The sequence below is a fragment of the Rattus norvegicus genome, chromosome 11 (genome assembly GCF_021556685.1).
Source record: "Rattus norvegicus strain SHRSP/BbbUtx chromosome 11, alternate assembly SHRSP_T2T, whole genome shotgun sequence".
In the NCBI taxonomy this organism is placed as follows: Eukaryota; Metazoa; Chordata; class Mammalia; order Rodentia; family Muridae; genus Rattus; species Rattus norvegicus.
This window is the reverse complement of record NC_141544.1, coordinates 70112487-70137084: the sequence shown is the minus strand read 5'-3', so window position 1 is coordinate 70137084 and position 24598 is coordinate 70112487. Positions and strand designations below refer to the sequence as shown.

The window sequence follows — 24598 nt, the reverse complement described above, 5'->3', positions numbered from 1 at the left end:
GGGAACTGAAGAGCTGGGTGCCACGGGGTTCACACTATATCTGAGGAAAATGAGGTCCATCCAGACATTTTATATCAACTTGTTCAAAGCCACACAGATGCCAGTGTGAGAGAAGAAGAGAAAAAAGAAGGAAAGAAGCCAGACATGTATATCTTCCTTCACTGTGGCCCAAGATAGCTTTCCAAGACTGAATTGGGCTGACAGGATTCTAACCAATCCTTGCATAGCCATCACAAGAATGGAGTTAATGCTGAAGGCTGATGGGTATGAGAAGCTTGGTAAGAGCAGCTTCTCAGAAGGTAGGCTTTAGCCTGTAGGCGATCAGGATTCAGGACTGACGGCTGCTCTGCTCGGGGACAGTTTTCCACACAACTGTCAAGGCACAGGGGAGTTCCGGAGATAAAAAAAAAAAATTCTGTATGCTACCACAGTCGTGAGGCTTGACACGAGCATTTCTTCAGGCCCATGGAACTGTGAAGCTATGAACAGTCAGTGGACAACAAACACAGTCATGTAGCAATCCAGGGCCATCACACACGTAACACGTCAATCCAAGTCATTAACGGCGGAAACCGAGGGAACACGCCAGTGAGAAACAAAGTAGAAAGAACATGTGTTCATCAGACGGGGAAAGGGTCCACTTCCATTTTTACTCTTGCAGGCCCAGGATACTGACTGCAAGTGCCCAGAGAAGGCTTTTATTTGCCTGATAATGCTGGATAATCTCATTTGCCTCAGTTTTAGGAATAGAGCGTTTTATCTAAACACTTGGAATGTTTCCAAACCATAGGTGATCCTCACCCTTCGCTCTGGTTAGTACTCTCCTAAGTACACCCTGTCGCTTCTAATCAGCCTTGGGGCTAACCGTAGAGAGGCGGATCCAAAAGAGAGTTCTTTTAAATGGGGCTTTGAGCTGGTCATCTAAAGAGAAAGAAATTGTCCCATTTCTGGCAGCTGGGACAAGGAAGCGAATTACCACAGCTCCCTTATTAGTGAAGACAGCTTGTTTTTAGCATTCTCCAGACACAATTGCAATACAAGCTACCTTCCAGCCAGCTTTACACAGTTAAATAGTCAGTTAAAAATGTCCTATTCAATGTTATACAAGATCAGAGTCACCGTGCCCTTCCTCCTAATAGAATCGGTTTCTTTGTCTGCTGTTATCACTCAAATATATGGAAGGAATAAAACCTCAAAGTAAGGAATTACTTCAGCAAATACTTTTTGTTCATTTCACCATTAACAATTTGATGTTTTATTTGTTTTGTTGAGACAGGGTATTGCTATGCATGCCTTGCAGGCCTAGAACACGAACTGTAGCTCAGGCAGGCTTTGAACTTGGAGCAATTCTCCTGCTTTTGTCCTGAGCTTACATATATGTGCTATTAGAGGCCACTTAGCATTTAAAATGTAATTTACACCTGCTGCCTAAAACCGCTACTTCCCCAGAAATGAAATACCTTTCCATTTCTAATCATATTTATTTATTTATTTATTTATTTATTTATTTATTTATTTATTCGGGGGTGGGGGGAATGCACAGGCTATACTGTGCTCATGGAAGCCAGAGGATGACTCTTTTGGGAGTTGATTTTGTCCTTCTATAAAAGGCCCCTGAAATTGAGCACATGTTCTTATGCTTGACACAAAACATTTTACCTGCATCTCACCAGTGCCCACTTTCTTTTTCTTTTTTTTTTTTAAAGATTTATTTATTATATATAAACACACCAGAAAAGGGCATCAGATCCCATGACAGATGGCTGTGAGCCTCCATGTGGTTGCTGGGATTTGAACTCAGGACCTCGGGAAGAGCAGTCAGTGCTCTTAACCACTGAGCCCTCTCTCCAGCCCCCCTCACTTTCTATTAAAACATAAATCTATTGCTTTTGTATAAATGAGTTTTCTACACCTTCTAGAGACCTGTTTATTTAAGCCAAAGTACCTTAGATGTCTGGTTTAATAGAATGTGATGTTCTTATTGATGTCTCTAAATTTTAAGCAAACTACAATCCTATGCACCTCCCCCACACACTTAAATAGTCAACTAATTCACTAAGGAAAGATTTAAATTTTTCTATTTTTGCAATATCTAAGACAAACGTAATAGTGATTGTCTTACTTAGGGTTTTACTGCTGTAAACAGACACCATGACCAAGGCAACTCTTTTTTTTTTTTTTTTTATTAACTTGAGTATTTCTTATATACATTTCGAGTGTTATTCCCTTTCCCGGTTTCCGGGCAAACATCCCCTCCCCCCTCCCCTTCCTTATGGGTGTTCCCCTCCCAACCCTCCCCCCATTGCCGCCCTCCCCCCATAGACTAGTTCACTGGGGGTTCAGTCTTAGCAGGACCCAGAGCTTCCCCTTCCACTGGTGCTCTTACTAGGATATTCATTGCTACCTATGGGGTCAGAGTCCAGGGTCAGTCCATGTATAGTCTTTAGGTAGTGGCTTAGTCCCTGGAAGCTCTGGTTGCTTGGCATTGTTGTACTTTTGGGGTCTCGAGTCCCTTCAAGCTCTTCCAGTTCTTTCTCTGATTCCTTCAATAGGGGACCTATTCTCAGTTCAGTGGTTTGCTGCTGGCATTCGCCTCTATATTTGCTGTATTCTGGCTGTGTCTCTCAGGAGCGATCTACATCCGGCTCCTGTCGGTCTGCACTTCTTTGCTTCATCCATCTTGTCTAATTGGGTGGCTGTATATGTATGGGCCACATGTGGGGCAGGCTCTGAATGGGTGTTCGTTCAGTCTCTGTTTTAATCTTTGCCTCTCCCTTCCCTGCCAAGGGTATTCTTTTTCCTCATTTAAAGAAGGAGTGAAGCATTCACATTTTGATCATCCGTCTTGAGTTTCGTTTGTTCTAGGGATCTAGGGTAATTCAAGCATTTGGGCTAATAGCTACTTATCAATGAGTGCATACCATGTATGTCTTTCTGTGATTGGGTTAGCTCACTCAGGATGATATTTTCCAGTTCCAACCATTTGCCTACGAATTTCATAAACTCGTTGTTTTTGATAGCTGAGTAATATTCCATTGTGTAGATGTACCACATTTTCTGTATCCATTCCTCTGTTGAAGGGCATGTGGGTTCTTTCCATTTTCTGGCTATTATAAATAAGGCTGCGATGAACATAGTGGAGCACGTGTCTCTTTTATATGTTGAGGCATCTTTTGGGTATATGCCCAAGAGAGGTATAGCTGGATCCTCAGGCAGTTCAATGTCCAATTTTCTGAGGAACCTCCAGACTGATTTCCAGAATGGTTTTACCAGTCTGCAATCCCACCAACAATGGAGGAGTGTTCCTCTTTCTCCACATCCTCGCCAGCATCTGCTGTCACCTGAGTTTTTGATCTTAGCCAATCGCACTGGTGTGAGGTGAAATCTCAGGGTTGTTTTGATTTGCATTTCCCTTATGACTAAAGATGTTGAACATTTCTTTAGGTGTTTCTCAGCCATTCGGCATTCCTCAGCTGTGAATTCTTTGTTTAGCTCTGAACTCCATTTTTTAATAGGGTTATTTGTCTCCCTGCGGTCTAACTTCTTGAGTTCTTTGTATATTTTGGATATAAGGCCTCTATCTGTTGTAGGATTGGTAAAGATCTTTTCCCAATCTGTTGGTTGCCGTTTTGTCCTAACCACAGTGTCCTTTGCCTTACAGAAGCTTTGCAGTTTTATGAGATCCCATTTGTCGATTCTTGATCTTAGAGCATAAGCCATTGGTGTTTTGTTCAGGAAATTTTTTCCAGTGCCCATGTGTTCCAGATGCTTCCCTAGTTTTTCTTCTATTAGTTTGAGTGTGTCTGGTTTGATGTGGAGGTCCTTGATCCACTTGGACTTAAGCTTTGTACAGGGTGATAAGCATGGATCGATCTGCATTCTTCTACATGTTGCCCTCCAGTTGAACCAGCACCATTTGCTGAAAATGCTATCTTTTTTCCATTGGATGGTTTTGGCTCCTTTGTCAAAAATCAAGTGACCATAGGTGTGTGGGTTCATTTCTGGGTCTTCAATTCTATTCCATTGGTCTATCTGTCTGTCTCTGTACCAATACCATGCAGTTTTTATCACTATTGCTCTGTAATACTGCTTGAGTTCAGGGATAGTGATTCCCCCTGAAGTCCTTTTATTGTTGAGGATAGCTTTAGCTATCCTGGGTTTTTTGTTATTCCAGATGAATTTGCAAATTGTTCTGTCTAACTCTTTGAAGAATTGGATTGGTATTTTGATGGGGATTGCATTGAATCTGTAGATTGCTTTTGGTAAAATGGCCATTTTTACTATATTAATCCTGCCAATCCATGAGCATGGGAGATCTTTCCATCTTCTGAGGTCTTCTTCAATTTCTTTCCTCAGTGTCTTGAAGTTCTTATTGTACAGATCTTTTACTTGCTTGGTTAAAGTCACACCGAGGTACTTTATATTATTTGGGTCTATTATGAAGGGTGTCGTTTCCCTAATTTCTTTCTCGGCTTGTTTCTCTTTTGTATAGAGGAAGGCAACTGATTTATTTGAGTTAATTTTATACCCAGCCACTTTGCTGAAGTTGTTTATCAGCTTTAGTAGTTCTCTGGTGGAACTTTTGGGATCACTTAAATATACTATCATGTCATCTGCAAATAGTGATATTTTGACCTCTTCTTTTCCGATCTGTATCCCTTTGATCTCCTTTTGTTGTCTGATTGCTCTGGCTAGAACTTCAAGAACTATATTGAATAAGTAGGGAGAGAGTGGGCAGCCTTGTCTAGTCCCTGATTTTAGTGGGATTGCTTCAAGTTTCTCTCCATTTAGTTTAATGTTAGCAACTGGTTTGCTGTATATGGCTTTTACTATGTTTAGGTATGGGCCTTGAATTCCTATTCTTTCTAGGACTTTTATCATGAAGGGGTGTTGAATTTTGTCAAATGCTTTCTCAGCATCTAATGAAATGATCATGTGGTTCTGTTCTTTCAGTTTGTTTATATAATGGATCACGTTGATGGTTTTCCGTATATTAAACCATCCCTGCATGCCTGGGATGAAGCCTACTTGATCATGATGGATGATTGTTTTGATGTGCTCTTGAATTCGGTTTGCCAGAATTTTATTGAGTATTTTTGCGTCGATATTCATAAGGGAAATTGGTCTGAAGTTCTCTTTCTTTGTTGTGTCTTTGTGTGGTTTAGGTATAAGAGTAATTGTGGCTTCTTAGAAGGAATTCGGTAGGGCTCCATCTGTTTCAATTTTGTGGAATAGTTTGGATAATATTGGTATGAGGTCTTCTATGAAGGTTTGATAGAATTCTGCACTAAACCCGTCTGGACCTGGGCTCTTTTTGGTTGGGAGACCTTTAATGAGTGCTTCTATTTCCTTAGGAGTTATGGGGTTGTTTAACTGGTTTATCTGTTCCTGATTTAACTTTGATACCTGGTATCTGTCTAGGAAATTGTCCATTTCCTGAAGATTTTCAAATTTTGTTGAATATAGGTTTTTATAGTAAGATCTGATGATTTTTTGAATTTCCTCCGAATCTGTAGTTATGTCTCCCTTTTCATTTCTGATTTTGTTAATTTGGACACACTCTCTGTGTCCTCTCGTTAGTCTGGCTAAGGGTTTATCTATCTTGTTGATTTTCTCAAAGAACCAACTTTTGGTTCTGTTGATTCTTTCTATGGTCCTTTTTGTTTCTACTTGGTTGATTTCAGCTCTGAGTTTGATTATTTCCTGCCTTCTACTCCTCCTGGGTGTATTTGCTTCTTTTTGTTCTAGAGCTTTTAGGTGTGCTGTCAAGCTGCTGACATATGCTCTTTCCTGTTTCTTTCTGCAGGCACTCAGCGCTATGAGTTTTCCTCTTAGCACAGCTTTCATTGTGTCCCATAAGTTTGAGTATGTTGTATCTTCATTTTCATTAAATTCTAAAAAGTTTTTAATTTCTTTCTTTATTTCTTCCTTGACCAGGTTATCATTGAGTAGAGCATTGTTCAATTTCCACGTATATGTGGGCATTCTTCCCTTATTATTATTGAAGACCAGTTTTAGGCCGTGGTGGTCCGATAGCACGCATGGGATTATTTCTATCTTTCTGTACCTGTTGAGGCCCGTTTTTTGACCAATTATATGGTCAATTTTGGAGAAAGTACCATGAGGAGCTGAGAAGAAGGTATATCCTTTTGCTTTAGGATAGAATGTTCTATAAATATCCGTTAAGTCCATTTGGCTCATGACTTCTCTTAGTCTGTCTACATCACTGTTTAATTTCTGTTTCCATGATCTGTCCATTGATGAGAGTGGGGTGTTGAAATCTCCCACTATTATTGTGTGAGGTGCAATGTGTGTTTTGAGCTTTAGTAAGGTTTCTTTTACGTATGTAGGTGCCCTTGTATTTGGGGCATAGATATTTAGGATTGAGAGTTCATCTTGGTTGATTTTTCCTTTGATGAATATGAAGTGTCCTTCCTTATCTTTTTTGATGACTTTTAGTTGGAAATTGATTTTATTTGATATTAGAATGGCTACTCCAGCTTGCTTCTTCTGACCATTTGCTTGGAAAGTTGTTTTCCAGCCTTTCACTCTGAGGTAGTGTCTGTCTTTGTCTCTGAGGTGTGTTTCCTGTAGGCAGCAGAATGCAGGGTCCTCGTTGCGTATCCAGTTTGTTAATCTATGTCTTTTTATTGGGGAGTTGAGGCCATTGATATTGAGAGATATTAAGGAATAGTGATTATTGCTTCCCGTTATATTCATATTTGGATGTGAGGTTATGTTTGTGTGCTTTCATTCTCTTTGTTTTGTTGCCAAGACGATTAGTTTCTTGCTTCTTCTAGGGTATAGCTTGCCTCCTTATGTTGGGCTTTACCATTTATTATCCTTTGTAGTGCTGGATTTGTAGAAAGATATTGTGTAAATTTCGTTTTGTCATGGAATATCTTGGTTTCTCCATCAATGTTAATTGAGAGTTTTGCTGGATACAGTAACCTGGGCTGGCATTTGTGTTCTCTTAGTGTCTGTATGACATCAGTCCAGGATCTTCTGGCCTTCATAGTTTCTGGCGAGAAGTCTGGTGTGATTCTGATAGGTCTCCCTTTATATGTTACTTGACCTTTTTCCCTTACTGCTTTTAATATTCTTTCTTTATTTTGTGCGTTTGGTGTTTTGACAATTATGTGACGGGAGGTGTTTCTTTTCTGGTCCAATCTATTTGGAGTTCTGTAGGCTTCTTGTATGTCTATGGGTATCTCTTTTTTTAGGTTAGGGAAGTTTTCTTCTATGATTTTGTTGAAGATATTTACTGGTCCTTTGAGCTGGGAGTCTTCACTCTCTTCTATACCTATTATCCTTAGGTTTGATCTTCTCATTGAGTCCTGGATTTCCTGTATGTTTTGGACCAGTAGCTTTTTCCGCTTTACATTATCTTTGACAGTTGAGTCAATGATTTCTATGGAATCTTCTGCTCCTGAGATTCTCTCTTCCATCTCTTGTATTCTGTTGGTGAAGCTTGTATCTACAGCTCCTTGTCTCTTCTTTTGGTTTTCTATATCCAGGGTTGTTTCCATGTGTTCTTTCTTGATTGCTTCTATTTCCATTTTTAATTCCTTCAACTGTTTGATTGTGTTTTCCTGGAATTCTTTCAGGGATTTTTGGGATTCCTCTCTGTAGGCTTTTACTTGTTTATTAATGTTTTCCTGTGCTTCCCTAAGTGTGTTCATGTCTTTCTTGAAGTCCTCCAGCATCATGATCAAATATGATTTTGAAACTAGATCTTGCTTTTCTGGTGTGTTTGGATATTCCATGTTTGTTTTGGTGGGAGAATTGGGCTCCGATGATGGCATGTAGTCTTGGTTTCTGTTGCTTGGGTTCCTGCGCTTGCCTCTCGCCATCTGATTATCTCTAGTGTTACTTTGTTCTGCTGTTTCTGACAGTGGCTAGACTGTCCTATAAGCCTGTGTGTCAGGAGTGCTGTAGACCTGTTTTCCTTTCTTTCAGTCAGTTATGGGGACAGAGTGTTCTGGTTTCGGGCGTGTAGTTTTTCCTCTCTACAGGTCTTCAGCTGTTCCTGTGGGCCTGTGTCTTGAGGTCACCAGGCAGCTTTCTTGCAGCAGAAAATTTGGTCTTACCTGTGGTCCTGAGGCTCAGGTTTGCTCGTGGGGTGCTGCCCACGGGCTCTCTGCAGCGGCAGCAACCAGGAAGACCTGTGCCGCCCCTTCCGGGAGCTTCAGTGCACCAGGGTTCCAGATGGTCTTTGGCTTTTTCCTCTGGCGTCGGAGATGTGTGTGCAGGGAGCAGTCTCTTCTGGTTTCCCAGGCTTGTCCGCCTCTCTGAAGGTTTAGCTCTCCCTCCCACGGGATTTGGGTGCAGAGAACTGTTTATCCGGTCTGTTTCCTTCAGGGTCCGGCGGGGTCCTGCCGCTCCTGGGCCCTCCCCCACGGGAGCCCAGAGGCCTTATACAGTTTCCTCTTGGGCCAGGGATGTGGGCAGGGGTGAGCAGTGTTGGTGGTCTCTTCCGCTCTGCAGCCTCAGGAGTGCCCACCTGACCAGGCGGTTGGGTTTCTCTCTCACCGGGTCTGGGAGCAGAGAGCTGCTGCGGGCCGGGATCCGCGGGTGGGGGACTTCCGGTAAACACAGAACGTGCTTGGTCCTAGAGAAATTCTGCTTCCATGTGTCCCAAGCTCACGAGGCAGCTTTCTTGCAGCAGAAAATTTGGTCTTACCTGTAGTCCCGAGGCTAAGGTTTGCTCGTGGGGTGCTGCCCAGGGGCTCTCTGCCAAGGCAACTCTTATAAGAACAACATTTAATTGGTGCTGGCTTACAGGTTCAGAGGTTCAGTCCATTATCATCAAAGTGAGAACATGGCAGCCTCCAGACAGTCAAGGTGCAGGAGGAGCTGAGAGTTCAAATCTTCATCTGCAGGCTGCTAGCAGAATACTGGCTTCCAGGCGGCTAGGATGAGGGTCTTAAAGCTCACACCCACAGTGACACACCAACTCCAACAAGGCCACACCACTTAATAGTGCCACTCCCTGGGCCAAGCATATATAGACCATCACAGTGATTAAAAAGTGTTTTTATAAACCTGGTGCAGTGGATGGTCTTCTTCTGTCTTCTGTTCTGGGAGTCTTGTGTTGTGTTTGATATTTTCCTATGCAGACACCTTAACTCAGATAGCTCATTAGCTATGCCTCAGAACCATTACTGTACCACATTCCTGCTGCATTGACACGGAACCTCTGTTAGCTCCACAGTTAACCAACGGGAGAAGAGCCAGCCAGCACACTCTGGGGCACTGCATGGCAACCCGTAACACCATCATCAAGGGGTTAGTGCTCTTTGAAAAGGAGACAGAAATGCTGGCATCTTCCAGCAGCGGGTCTCTTCAGGTCTTTTAGACTGAAATCCACAGCAAGTGAGGCCAGGGGGCATGCTGTAAGTAGCCAGCTGAGACCACAGTGGGGAGAAAGGGGGGAATCTTTGCATATTGTTTCAGATGTTTAAAATGCCCTGTCAGAAGAGACTATCACAACAGTAAAAATAACACCAAGAATAACCTCAAACAAACCCACAGCCTAGCAAGGGTATTGACGGCCACTCAGCAGGAGGGCCAGCTAGAAAGAACAAAGGAACTGGGAACCAAGTTCAGTGCATGTGCACGTGGCAGTGACACACACACACACACACACACACACACACACACACACACACGCACGCACACACACTCATACACACACAGACAGAGAGAGAGAGCGAGAGAGACAGAGACAGAGAGACAGAGAGACAGAGAGAGAGACAGAGACAGACATAGAGACAGACAGAGACAGAGACAGGCAAAGAGACAGAGACAGAGACACAGAGAGAGAGACAGAGATAGAGACAGACAGAGACACACAAAGAGAGACAGAGAGACAGAAAGACAGCGAGAGACAGAGACAGAGACAGAGAGACAGAGAGAGAGACAGAGACAGACAGAGACACAGAGAGAGACAGAGAGACAGAAAAAGACAGAGAGAGACAGATAGAGACAGACAGAGACACAGAGAGAGACAGAGAGACAGAAAAAGACAGAGAGAGACAGATAGAGACAGACAGAGAGACAGAAAGAGAGAAGGACAGAGAGAGACAGTGAGAGAAGCAGTTGAAAACAAAACCACTTCTAAGCAGTGGAAAGATTTTCCAAATTGGGAAAAATAAAAGGTCAGAAAACAGTAAACTTTGCATTTGTTTGATTTTATAAGACAAAGAGGGTTTCTGAAGGTAGTGAAAGGGACAAAAACGTATGTCCTCACATTACCTCCGATATTGATCACTTCTTTGTTGTCTTTTGTCCTGACTTAGGTGTAACTAAAAAACATTTTCACTGAGAAATATTTGAAAGCTTCATAGAAGCACAGCAGCAGGTGCCTTAAAATCTCCTAGGGAAAATGTGCAGTTTGTCATATTTCAGAGAGCGCTAATAGAGATTTATATTTAAAAAACAAAACAAAACAAAAAATGATTCTAAAGATCATGTGATCCAAGGCTTGACTGGGTGAAACCGTGGATCTGAAACAGTTTGGGAATCCTTGCGTCAGCTGTCACGGAAGGATTAGCAGAACTAGTCTGTCTGTCAGATTCTCATGGGAGGAAAGGAAAGTGCTCGTTCTTTTACTGCAAATTCAAAAACCGAGGCTAAAGTGGTCCCTAGAGATCTGTACCTGGGACTCAATATCTGACCTGGAGGTTGGTTATTATTTCAATGATGACTGGTAATGGGGATCTTTTTTGGTAATTCTTTAAAAGTCATGAAATCTCAAAACCACCAGATGATGTGCCAACATGATTGGGAAAAATCTGACAAGGCCTTGTCCCTAGATGAAGAGCTTCAGGCAGTTGGTGGCTGCTGAGGAAAGGAAAATTGGTATTCTCCAGGGAAGAGCTCCCTGGTGGGTTATCTTACTCTGCGTGGTTGTCCCTAACACATACACATGAGCAAAGTCAAATGGACTCAACACATATATATATATGTGCGTGCGTGCGTGCGTGTGTGTGTGTGTGTGTAATAATTAAAGAAGAAGAGGTCAGGAAGTTGAAAAGGAGTAGGAAGATATGGAGGAGTAGGGAGGAGTTGGAGATGTAAAAACAGTACTTATATATGAAGTTCTCAAAATAAAATTTTAATTAAGAAATAAAAATTTATGAAAGGTTGTAAGTTTATACATGACCTTCAATAAAGAAGAGGGAACCATGCGCAGAGGACAGGGACTAAGGGTAGACCCGCACTGGTGCGTGTTTTGCAGGTTAAAGAAAATTCTAACAAAAATCAATCAATTCTTCGAATTCAGAAATACCGTAAAGCAAAAGAGCTCACATGTTAATAGCACTGATTCGCCAGAAGAACTGGTCATGTTACCTTACGCGCAGCGGCTCGGCGGTATGATGCAGAATGCTTTGTTTACGAGGAACCACAAGAACAAGCCAAACTGTTCCTTCTAGTCTTGTCTGTGGTAGTATTAACATCACTACTTAAAGCAGATGCTTTTCTACTGTGGGAGGGAGTGAATGTGAGACCAAGCTTATTCAGCTGAGAGGTGGGATTTGTGGCCTGAAGGATAGGGGATGTAGACAGAATATTAATTAAGAGCAGGTGAAGCCTCAGGGTTGCAAATCTGAATGAGATGTAATGATATCGACCCTAGCTATACGGCATCCCTTAGATCTGCCCACTGAAAGGGGCAGATTTCATTGGCAATAAGGGACTCTTGTACTGTGGCCTCTGAGCAGGATTTTGTACCCTTACTAACCTGGTCTTCCTGAATGCATGCCTGAGGGCAGGGTAAGAGCAGAGGCAACTTCTCTGAAAGCAAGCAAGAGGTCATTCAGGTGTCATGGCAAGTGTGTGTAATCCCAGCATTCGGAGGTGGAGGCAGGAGGATTGGTAGTTCAAGGTCACTTTTGGCTACATAGTGATTTCAAAGCCAGCCTGGGCAACCTGAGACCACTTTTCAAAAGTCAAAACAACAGGGCTGGAGAGATGGCTCAGTGGTTAAGAGCACTGACTGATCTTTTTCAGAGAGGTCCTGAGTTTAATTCCCAGCAACCACATGGTGGCTCATAACCATCTGTAATGAAACTGATGCCCTCTTCTGGTGTGTTGGAAGAGAGCTACAGTGAACTTATATAAAATAAATGAATGAATGAATAAATAAATAAATCTTTAAAAATAAGATAAAAAACAATGAATAGACAGACAGACCTGTCAACGTAATTCAGAAGCCAGCTCAAATAGGCCTTCACTTCCCAATGGCCTATTGTCCTTAAATAAAAATAAAAGCAACAATGGCCTTAACTATATGAAGCATGTTTAAATCAATAACTGAAACTGCACCACTATGGGTGCTGGGGTCCGATGCATTTTTCTAGAATTTGGCAAGTGAAGGAAGAACAAGGCATTTATCTCACATCTTCTTTATATGCAGCAGCAAACAGCCAGTGAGAAACTGCTCATGACAGGCCTACAGCTCCTGATAAAGAATCTTGTCAGAAAAGAAATCAGGTGTCTTGTCCACGTCCAAATTGCCTTTCCCCGTCTTTCTCCTTACCTATCATGACCCTTCAGAGCTCAGTTTCCTCCAACTGAACTGTATGAGGGATGTAGGGTTTCTCATGGTGTGGCGATATCCAATAGAAATAGACTAGGAGCTACATGAGGGGTGTGGGAGGGGCTGTGTGAGGGGAGAGTAGGAGGAGATGGGGGCTGCAATCTGGATATAAAGTGAATAAATAAATAAATAAATAAATAAATAAATAAGATAGTACCATTTAAACACACACACACACACACACACAGAGCAGCAAAACATTTGGTATTGTTTTTATCTGGTCTTTGAACTCTGGTGTGTACTGTGTATATCTGTTCAGACTAGCTACACCAGCTCCATGTCTCTACACAGCAGCACAAACTTACAGAATCCATTCTACAACGCAACGCAGAATTCAGCTATTCCTCCCCACTCCCCACCCCTACCCCCCAATAACATCAGCTCCATATGCGAAGTGATCTCAGCCCTCAAGGACCCTTGTGACCTACTGATGTCATTTTTCACAGTGAAAGAGAAAAAAATGGGAGGCAATTTCTATGGAATGCTTGTGTCTCACACCTCACCCCCATTCTTCACCGGGCGAATTCTAATCTCAAATGATGTCTGAAATTGGGCCTTTGGGAAGTAACTAGGTCATGGGGATGAGATCGGTGCCTTTATAAGAAAACACCTTGAGACCCTGCTTCCAATGAGACTCGTCCCGCCCCAGCTCCCGCCCCCGCCCCCGCCCTCACCCCCTCTGCACTCTTGACCCTTTGTGGATGTAGCAAGAGAATGGTTAAGCTGCAAGCTAGGAAACAGGCCCTTACCAGACACCAGATCTGCCAGCATATGTGTTGCTGCAGGGCTGTTCATCCAGATAATGTGTTAATGAGATAGTCTTCCCTCCAATAGGAAGTAGTCCTGTTTAGAAGGAAGCTGTGAGAGGACAGCAAAGGAGGTCTCTTAGCCTCAGTACACAATGAACCCGCATGTCCTGGCTCTTTACAAGAAACAGGGAGCTGAGGCCTCTGCATCCAAGCTTTTAGCTCTTCTAAGTCACTTTCCAGGTGTGGTGTGACTGTGTACCAGCATCCTCCAACCCATGCTATGCATGCTTTAAATCACATTACCCATACTGGCGAATGGGATACTAATGCTGGGTAAAAAGTGATGTTGTATGGTTTAGGGACTAATGACAAGAAGAAAAAATTGCCAGATTAAGGATTTTAAAAATGTTTTTCTTCAAAACTTTGTGTGTGTGTGTGTGTGTGTGTGTGTGTGTGTGTGTGTGCATTCGTGTGCATATATGCCTGTGAGTGTGCGTGAGTGTGCGTGTGTGTGTGTATGTGTGTGTGTTTCATGTGTGCCATGACATCTCTGTGGAACTCAGAGGACCACTTTTGGGAATCAAGTCTTTCCTTCTTTTGTCCCCCACTGAGGGCTCTAAGGATTGATGCAGGTTTACCAGGCTTGGGCAGCCATCACTTTTACCCTCATTCCCCAAACCATTTTGCCAGCCTTTTAAAAATATTTTCAGTTTGAGTTTGGTAGCTTTGTTGATGAGAAGCTATCAAGTATGAGGGTTATTCATGTTAATATATAGTTAAAAGTTTGGCACATGCTTCATGGTTCATGAGGACTGAGTAGTGTTCTTTAAATCTGAACTCAAGACAATGTTACAATCAGGTCTAGATTTTTTTTCTTTTTTCTTTTTTTCAGAGCTGGGGACCGAACCCAGGGCCTTCCGCTTGCTAGGCAAGCGCTCTACCACTGAGCTAAATCCCCAACCCCTAGATTTTTCAACTACTAGCTGGTATTAATAAAGCCAAGGATTGTTCCTTGACTGTGGAAACAAATTCTCTATATATCACAAAAAAGTTACATTAAACTGAGGAAAGAACTAAGAAAATTTCCTTTAAAATACAGATCTACAAAAGGGCAGTCATCACTTCCCCTCTTATTCTCTATGGCACTGGAAGTCTTGTCTAGAGAAGAGGAAGACAGAAAGAAGGGTACAAACTAGAAAAAAAGTCAAATTATCTCTATTTGCAAAAGAGATATGCAGTATGATTTTATAGTGAGAAGGAAATAGAAAGCTTTTAGAACACTTTCAGTTAAACTGAAGGATACAAAGTCAACAATAAAATGGTAGCTTTTCTTTATGTCATAACAAACTTGCAGAGAAAAAAATAGGAAAAAAATTCCATTGGCAATAGCTTTAAAGATACCTATGAATAAACCTAAATAAGAAGGTAAAAGACCTCTACACACACATACACATACACACACACACTACATGCATACACACATACACACATTCAAACACTACATGCATACACACATATACACATACAATCACACACAGTACATGCACACACAGACACACTACACACAAACACACACATACATGCATGCACACACACAAACACATATACAAACACACACTACATGCATACACACAAATATATACAAACATGCACAAACACACAAGCACACACATGCATGCATACACGCACAAACACACCTTACATACATACACACAAACACACACAAACACACAAGCATACTCATGCATACATACACATACATGGACACATACACAAACACACAACACACATATACATACTACATGCACACACACTACACTCACACACACAAACCCACAGACACACTACATGCACACACACAAACACACACTACATGCACACACAAACACACCCTACATGCACACACACATGCCTGCACACATGCACCGTATAGTTTTAATAAAGTTATGCTACTTCAGTTGATAATGTCCCCACTCCAAGAGTGATGACTAGCTAACAAAACCCCAGTGCCTGGCATAGGAAACTCCATTCAAGTTCTTGGTCAGGGGACTTGAAAGCACTCCCCAAATAACACAGGCTATTGCTGTCCTCCGTTGCCTCCCAGAATTTGAAGGTAAGACCCTAATGCTGAAGACATCACATACGTTGCACACATGACTTGGAGGAATCCAAACAGAATTGACCTAGAAGCCATCTCCCTGAGGTGGAATAGCTCTATGGTATGAGAAGGGGCTGTACAGGCTTCTGAGGTAGAAAGAAATCAATAGTTCTACCCAGCTGTGAAGTCCACAAACCATAATGACAGGCACAACAAGGTGTTCCCAAGGGAACAGTTGTGGTACGTAAACCTTGGGGTAATCGATGACATTTAATGGGACTTAAAGGCCACTCAGTAGGAGATAATTATGCCCAAGACAGTAAACACAGACAACTACCTGTGCCTGGTGAAGTCATGGACCCTAGAGGAGAACTCACTCCTGCCACTTTCCCAATCCAGTATAATTTCTTACTGCATTACCGACATCTATCCTTATGCTGGGGGATAAATGTAGTTCTCACCCCTCATCAAACAAGCTCCTTTCCCCCCAGCAAATGGAGGCCAGCACACAAAGCCACAACTGGTCAAAATCCACAAAACAACTGACTACCTGAGATGCCCAACACTAATTGATATATCTGCAACAGGACCCCTGTACCTAAGGGCCAGGGAGCATCAGAGGAAGGGAGGCAGGAAGACTGTAAAAGCCAAAGAATCATGATGTCTACCATGAGGTAGTGTCTTCTCCATGTGACAAGGAAGCTGCACCCATGAAACCTTTAACATATCGTCACTGGAGTAAGGCCAGCACGATGACAACATGGATGCAGGTGAGAGACTAAATTTTTGGGTTCAAACTCCATTTTAGAGAACTTGAGTTTGAACTCAAATAAACTAGCAGGCCAGTACCTAGCATCAGTTTCCAAGTTACTGCCCAACAAAACCCGAGCCTAGCTCCAGTTTCTAGGCTAAGCCCAACAAGACCTGTGTCTCCAGGTTAATCTCCCCCAAGAAATCCATTGAGTAGCACAAGTTTCCAGGTTAACCTCCAAGCCTCCCTAAGCCTAACAACCACCAATCAGAAATCAGAAGTTAAGCATGTGGTTTGGTTCTCAGCATCAGTCAATTACGGTAAAGGTTACAGCAGCACACCAATTAGACACTTGCCAGGTTAGAAACAGTCACCCCTTGCTTGCTGCTTTCTATAAAACCTTGTCTCAACAAATATTCAGGGGTTTTCCTCCACTGAAACTGACCTACACCAAGAGGTTTGGGGGTGAGTTAAGCCTGAGCTAGCTCTAATAAAGACCCTGGTGTGATTGGCTCTTGACTGGTCTTTTGGGGTTCATGAACACTTCCTTGGTATTACAGAGGAAGCCTCACAAGGCTCCCTTCCAGATGAAGAGCTATAGACGATTAATGACTGATGAGAGAATTAGTCTACTCCAGGGTTGAACCCTAAACACACACACACACACACACACACACACACACACACACCCCAATAATAATTAAACAGATAAAGAATTTGAAGGGGAGTGGGGAGGATGCACGGGAGTAATTCTAGGGGTAAAGGGCGGATTGAAAATTATGTAAATGCAGTAATCAAACATAAAATTTTAAAAAATGAAAAATTAGATAAAAAATTAAGCATTTCTAACTTCTTCCTATCCAAGAAAGTAAGAAACTGAAAAAAAAATAAATTGAAGAGACACTGGGTATAAGATAGATAGTCCATGCTCCTACAACTCTGTGAAAATTACTACATTACCCAAATCAGAATACTTGATCTCAAATTATACTACAGAGCTATAGTGACAAAATAAAAGCATGTTACTCAAACAGAAAGATAGATGTAGACCAATAGAACATAATAGAAAACCCAGACGTGAGCCCATACATCTTATGACCACTGATATTAGAAAAGACATTAAAAACATAATTGAAAAAAAATGACAGCCTGGTCAACAAATAATGTTAATAAAAACTGGATTATCTAGCTGCAGAAGAATGGAGTTACGTTCACATCACTCAACAAAAATCAAACCCTGAGACGTGCTCAAGATAGAGAAAACACTTCCAGATACAGGCTTAGAACTTTTTAAACGGGACTCTGGTGACAGAAAATAACCCTAAGAATCATCAAACCAGATAGCATTACATTAAAAGGGGGTTGCACAGAAAGGGAACTATCAGAAGAGGAACAGGCATCCACAGAATAGAAGGGAATGTTTGCCATCCACACTTGAGCTTGGGGAAGGGGGTGTGTTAGCATGTAGAACATACAAAGAGTTTTAAAATTTAAACACAAAAAGAGCCCCGCCTGTCAATAAATGGGCTATGAACCAATAGACACTTCTCAAAAGAAGAAACAAAAATGACCAATAAATTATCCAACGTCCGCAACCGTCGGAGAAATGCAGTTCTAAGCGGAGGTTGGAAGTCCATGTCACATGAGGCGAATGATTACTGTTAAGAACAGAAAAGCAAGAAGGTTGGAGAGAGCAGGAGAGAGTGGAGCCTTTACTCACTGTTGCTGTGACTACAGAATGGGCAGCCATTATGGAGATCAGTACGGAACTATCACAGGGCCCAATTATACCGCTCCCGGACATATATTTAAAGAACTCCATATTGTAGGTGGAGAACATGCACACCCATGCTCACAGATGCTCTACTCACAATAAGGAAATGGAGTCAGAGTAGACCCTCATCAGCAGAACGACTGCTAGTGAACATGTACATATACACAATGACATTTTATTCAGAGGTAAGGAAAAATGAAATTATGAAGCTTGCAGAAAAACGGGTGGTGCTGGAAAACATTACATTAAGAAAAGTAACTCAGGCTTAGAAAGACAAGAGCAGCATTATCTTTCCGTACACGTGTCCAAGATTTTAGTTTTTATGTGTGTGCTTATGTAGGTATAGTTCATGAAAGTATAAAGGTGTCAGAGCCCCATCGGAAGCCCCACGGTGAACAATGCCTTTTTGTCCTGGAGCCTCTCAGGATTCTCCAAGCGAGTGTTCACCAGGGCTCATTCTTTTAACTGTGACCATAAAAGAGAAAAAGATATTTTAAAGGAGGAGGAGGGGTAACAGAGTACACCATACGGAAGTAGGAAAAGAAGACAGGGGACTATAGAATCCGAGGGCAGGGTTGGGGTTCAGCCAGGAAATGGGGGAAAGGCAGGAGAAGGATCAACCCCAACAAAATTAAGTCTGGAAAGCAACACAAAGAAATATGTTACTTTGTATGCTGGTTTAATGGAATAGCTGTGGAGAGATTACAAAAAGAGATTTTTTGCTTCAGCTTAGCAAACAAAAGGGATGTTTTGAAAAAGCTCTCAAGTGCTATGGCCAATGCGGAATTCTGTCCTGACCACCCTCAGAAAAGACAGCCTGCCTCGTACCAGTTACACTTTTATGTAAGGATTTCTGATGGTGAGACGACCCCAGAAACATAAATTAGTTCCTTCCAGTTTCTATGAGGGTGTTCTCAGTTCCTTGTAGACTTGTGTTTGTGTCCTTGTCCCAGTCACCATATCCCTAGTCACTTTCTTGCAAGGTGATTTCCTTTTGGTTGACTGGGCCCTGTGGTTTTGGACCTGTTTGCTCAGTGTAACGAACTCCCAGTCAAGGGAGGCTTGGGAAACTTTCACCCCAGGGAAATGAAATGAATCCTACCTTGCCGAACCTGCACCTTTAACCACTGCCTCCAATATTTGTCTTTAAACTGGTCAGTCCGTCCTTTCAGTGATTTTTTTTAAATGTCAACTTTATATTTCCATGAGTTCCTGCCTCAAGGCATATCAGACGTTTCCTGCTGCTGAGTTCAGCTAGTGTAACCCGGTGAAACCATTCTATGGGGTAAAGAGAGGCAGTGGCTGATTGAAAGGCTCTGAGCAAACGGTCTTGCCCCTCCTCACCTCACCAAAGCCCAAATTTAATACAAACTTTCCTCTTCGAGATAAAGGGAAAACAACAAACAAGAACTGACTGGAAAAAAAAAAAGAACAAAAGATAAGAAACTTCAAAAACAAAAACTAGACACTTTTTTCTTTCCAGACCAAAATCTTGACTAAAGAGGGATAGTGGGAAATGACTCCAAACTAGAGGGAGCCCTGCCTTACCAACACAGGTCTGGGGTTAGGGGAAACCATTATCCAAGCTCCTCCTCCAGACACCACAGATCTCTATTCACCTTCTCAGTCAGTTTGGAGTTGGAAATGGAGGTTAAAACAGTGTTCGATGAGGGACGGTCAACAAAATCGGTGGGACTGTGGGGAGAGGGAGTGGCCAAGAAGATGGTCAGATCAGAGTTGGGAAGAAAGAGAAACTTCCTCAAAATCCTTCAGCGCCCCGGCATGGGACATTGCTACTTAGTACAGTGTTGCAGATCTCTGGCTTAACCTACCCCCTGTCCTATGCTGTGCAGTAATCGCTCCTGCTATTCCAAATCTTCAGTAAAATTCTGTTGCAGACCTTGTCATGGTGTAAGAAAAGAGGGAGGAGCTACTGAAGGGAAGCATACCAAGGAGGGAGGAGGTCATGAGTAGGAACCTGGAGTAACAATAGCTCAGTCAGATGGACGGAGAGAATGCTCATCTGGAGAAAGCAACAGTGATATGACTGGGAGAAGGGGAGGTAAATTTCCCAGACTAAAAAGGTAAAAAATCATTATTAAAAATTTGTCTCAAACACACATATACACACACACACACATATTAATGTATGCTGTCATTAAAATATTTGAAATCTGCCGGACCCATGCTTATCAACTTTGTTTTCAAAAAGCGTATCAATAAACATTCTAAGGATTGCTTACTGCTGTTAACTTTTTGTCTTTAATGTGTAGGAGCATGCTGTCACGCTCTTCAGACACACCAGAAGAGGGCATCGGATCCCATTACAGATGGTTGTGAGCCACCATGTGGTTGCTGGCATTTGAACTCAGGACCTCTGGAAGAGCAGTCAGTGCTCTTAACCACTGAACCAGGCCTCTAACCCCTGTTGTTGACTTTTATTGTACTATGTCTAAATGGTTTTGAAATGATCCCCATTGTCTCGTAAACAAAGAGCACTTTGATGTACATACATGCAAAATAGGAAGGACAAAAGGAAGTATTTTTCCACTATGTATTTGCCTTATTTAACTTCATCTTAACTATTCTTTAGGCGTTTACTCGTTTTCTCATTTAGTTTTGCAGAGAACATTTTATAAAGCTGTGAAATACTGAGCAGAGTGTGGCTGTGCCCTTTCCCCTCACAATCTCAAGAATCCAAGGAAAGTCAAGCAGGAAAACTCAACTGTAGACAGAACTACCTGTGTCCAGTAGAGGAATTTTCATAGTTCTACACTCAAACCAAACCAAACAAACAAAACTAAAACAAACAAAATCGAAACAAGCAAACCAGCAGTTAGCCTTACAGAAGACAGTACATGCCTGTAATCTCAGCACTGAGGAAGATGATGATACGTTTGAGGCCAGCTTGGTCTAAAATAGAGACACTCTGTCTCGGCAAGCAAGCTTGGGGAGGGGCCAGCAGTTAAGAGCACAAACAGGCTCTTCTAGAGAACATGCATTCAGTTCCCACCACACACAGCAGCTCACAAGGGCCTGTAACTGCAGTTTCTGGGGGTCTGGCGCCCTCTTCTGGCCTCTTTGGGCACCACAGGAGCATGTGGTATGCATACACACATACAGATAAAATAAAAACAAAATAAACCTTAAAGGAAAGAAGAGAGAGAGAAAAAAATAAAGCGACTCATTTGTCTCTCAGCAGAACTTTAAGAAACACCAATGCCTGTGATGATTTTCTTTGCACATGCTATTTGATTTTTAGACGAAGCAGGCCATGTACTCTAGAGACTCTGGGGGTTTCAAGATCTCATCTAGTTCCTGGAAACCGCAGGGTCAGGAATCTTATCTTTTGTGCAATATATCGGCAGCTCGTGGGCCTCCCACACTGGGCAGTCAGAAATCTCTTGTGTGGGATATGAAAATAAAAACTGCCCCCTCTCCTCTGTTCTTGATGGAATGGCTTTACACCCAGCAACTCCACTGCCTCAGGGCACTGCCTTAGGTTACAGGAGGTCTGGCAGTGCGAGGACTATGCTGCCATGATGACAATACCATCGGATTGGATGCGAGCTATGAGATGGGGCACTTTCTCAGTCCGCACAGCAGAAAGGCACTAAAGACTAATGACATGCTTAAGGAAGGAAGTTTCTGAACTGTGACCCTGAATGACAGTCAGGGATGGAAAAGTATAGGGGAATTCTAATCATCTGGTTCTGAAATGCCCCAAAGTGTAGGGCATAGCGAAGGCTGCATAAACACATCTACACCGGTAGTAAAGACAGAAGCAGGTACACTGGAGAGCCACCACTCTTAAAGGTATTTTATTTTAAGGAAAACGTGAATTATATTTACTGTCTTACATTATATAACCAGATAAGTCAGCGGCATGAAATCATTCTCCTTCCTGCTTGTCTCACCACAACTCTTGTGTACAGAACTTTCACACACATTTCCACCCTTATTTATACTCAGAGTCTGGGCGGATCACCTGAGCATCGCGGTGACAACGTCTTGGATTCAGCTTTTTTTAAAACAAGCACCCAGTGTGGTGACAGTAGCAGAGACCAACTCGTTCTCACGTGCATTTCTGAGCACCTCTGCTTCCTGGAGGTGTCATTAAACAGAAGGGTCCACAGGAGATTAGGAACAGGTTTATCCTCCCCCGCCCTCCTCCTTCCTCCCATGAACATAGCCATCCAGACTTCCCGGAGAAAGGCCCAGCCTGAGCCAGGATCCGCAGAGGATGCGGGTCCCCGCGCCTCTGCAAAGCCCAGGAATGGCAGCGACCAGGCCGGGGTGGGCACGAGGTGAAGCGGAGCGGTGCCCAAAGCTGCTGCCAAGGCTGGGGCAAGGCAGCGATTGCCTCAAGCGGGAGAGGCAGGGAGAGGGTTTCCTAGTCCCCCGAAGTCTCCCGAGGTACCTGGGAGGGGGCTCGGCGATCTCGGAAGTTGGGGTCAGCCGAGGGAGCGAGCTTCTTACCTGGCCAGGATGGCTGGTGTGGTTGAAGGAGTAGATGTTCTCGGTGCTGAGACTCACCACGCCGCTGTAGACGCGATCGAAATCCGCTCCTCTGGCGGGGTCGCGCGGATTGCGGGGCAGCTCTGCCGACCGCTTGAGGGGCTCTGCCCGGTGGCCAGGGACCGCCGCCCGTAGGAGCCAGGGCAGCGCGCAGAGCAGCGCCAGCCGCGGGCAGTCGAGCATGATGGGCGCCGCGCTCCGGGAGGCCCCCGAAACACAAGCAGCCCGAGGAAGGGGCGAGCACCGAGATGGTCCTTCCGAAGCTGCCTGTGGCGCTGGGTGCTGGCTTCAGCAGCAGGGTGGTGTGTGGCCAGCCCCGCCGCCCAACGCCCTCAGCGCGCTGGAGAGGAGCAGATCAATACTGATGTGCCACCTGGGGTCTCCAAAGAAGGTCACGCGTGTGGAGTAGGGGCAACGGGAGGCGTGGGGGCCAGGGAAGGATGCTTTCCCCTTCCACTTTTAAGTCTCCCCTTTCTCATCGCTGAAAACCTTCCAGTCACTCAGAAAAAAAATGTCACTGATCTCTTTCCTCTCAACCTCAAACCACCAACGACAAACCAACCCCTCAGAGAAGTAGCTGCTAGTCTAGAAGAATCGGTGTGACCAGCCATCAAGGAGGAAATCAGGTGCACGGCAAACGAAAGTGCGCTCTAGCTGCAGGCAAGCGAATAGAAAGCAAAAGAGAGTGCCCCTCTCGAGAGGATGCACCAATTCGATTTTACAGTCGCTTCCAGCAGGACTCTCGCAGGTGTGAAATGTCACTGGCTACCCGCCCTGCTCGCACAGAAGCCCTTCTCAGACACCTGGCCTATTTCCTTATTGCTCTCGCTCTCCAAGGAGAGACTCACGTCATCGTGCCCCTGCCATATGTACACGTATGTAAATATGTACAGTTACAAAATATAGATACGGTCAAGAGAAGAGAACAGTCCCCAGCTCGGTTTGAAGACTGCTTCCGGAAGTTTGAGAGACCAGATTTAGACAGATTTCATTGTTTTCCATTCCAGCCTTTTGTGCCGTTTAACTCGGCAATATTTTCTTTGAGATTCTAGAAGAAATTTTCAGGATTCTAAATAGCACTTTTTTTTTTTTTGGCTCAATTTAATTTGATATTTTATTGAGGCAGAGTCTTCCTACATAATCCAGACTGATCTTGAGCTTGGAATCTTTCTCCCTCAATCTTCCAAGTGTAGCACTGAGAATATTTATGCAATTTCCCCCAACACTTAATGAAATTTAATAAACTTGAAATTTCCGAAGGCCCTTGAGGCTTGCCGCAGTGACCAGTTGGAACAGGCTTTGAGACGGAAAATCCGTCGCAAACTTTATGAGACCTGGGGATCAGCTCCTTTGCAGGGCCGTGTGTTCTTTTGCGGTCTAGCATCTCTTTATTAGAACGATAATTCATACTCTCAGCTGGAATTTGCCCCCCCCCCCACTCGCTTGCACTAGTTTTGCCCTCTAGAGCCACAGGAATGAAGCTAATTCTTCCACACGGTGGCTTTGTAGGTATGTAAAGGGAGCTATGACCTTTCAGAGGATCCTTCAAGGTTTTGCCCGTCTGGAATTTGACATTGATCCACTGAGAACGGTTATGCGATTAGATGGTATTGAAAAATGTATATTTTTTTGGTGTATCAGAGTAGGGTAGAACACAGATATGGTCTCCACAAGCCCTTCGCCTGAGCTGCCATTACAGATCTTCGCATTCTTCGACATTTCTTCACTCCAACATATCCCTTTGGACAAACAAGATAAAAATCATCCTTCGGTCTGGAGTTTGGGGGTTTGTTCCACAGAGAACAACTATATGATTAGCTGCAACTGAAAAAATCCTTTCACCATTGTACGACATTAGTGCTGAATAAAAAAGATTTATTTGAAATCAACATAGGTGGCCTGTATACCAGAAAATGGAGTTATACAAGACATATGACTGGGGGCGGAGGGTAGCCACCAGTGAGTCCCAGATGCCAGGAAAGCAAGAGTCCCCCAGGACCCAACAGGGATGATTAGCTGAAATGCCCAACAAAGGGGAGGGAGAATCTATAGAGGTCATATCTAGAGGTTAGATAATAGGCCATAACTAGAGGTCCCCTGTTGG

At 43.3% G+C, this 24598-nt stretch overlaps 1 protein-coding gene across 3 annotated transcripts in view; it reads right to left on the bottom strand.

The window, feature by feature from the left end:
• Positions 1–24375, bottom strand: part of Sidt1 (SID1 transmembrane family, member 1) — a 98311-nt gene extending 73936 nt beyond the window's left edge. For 2 of the 3 annotated variants that reach the window (XM_087575837.1, XM_087575838.1), the window contains exon 1: positions 22456–24375. In XM_087575837.1, coding sequence (XP_087431963.1) covers positions 22456–22677 — 222 coding nt within the window. In that variant the 5' untranslated portion in view covers positions 22678–24375. 3 annotated transcript variants of the gene reach the window in all.
• Positions 24376–24598: the final 223 nt, after the last annotated feature.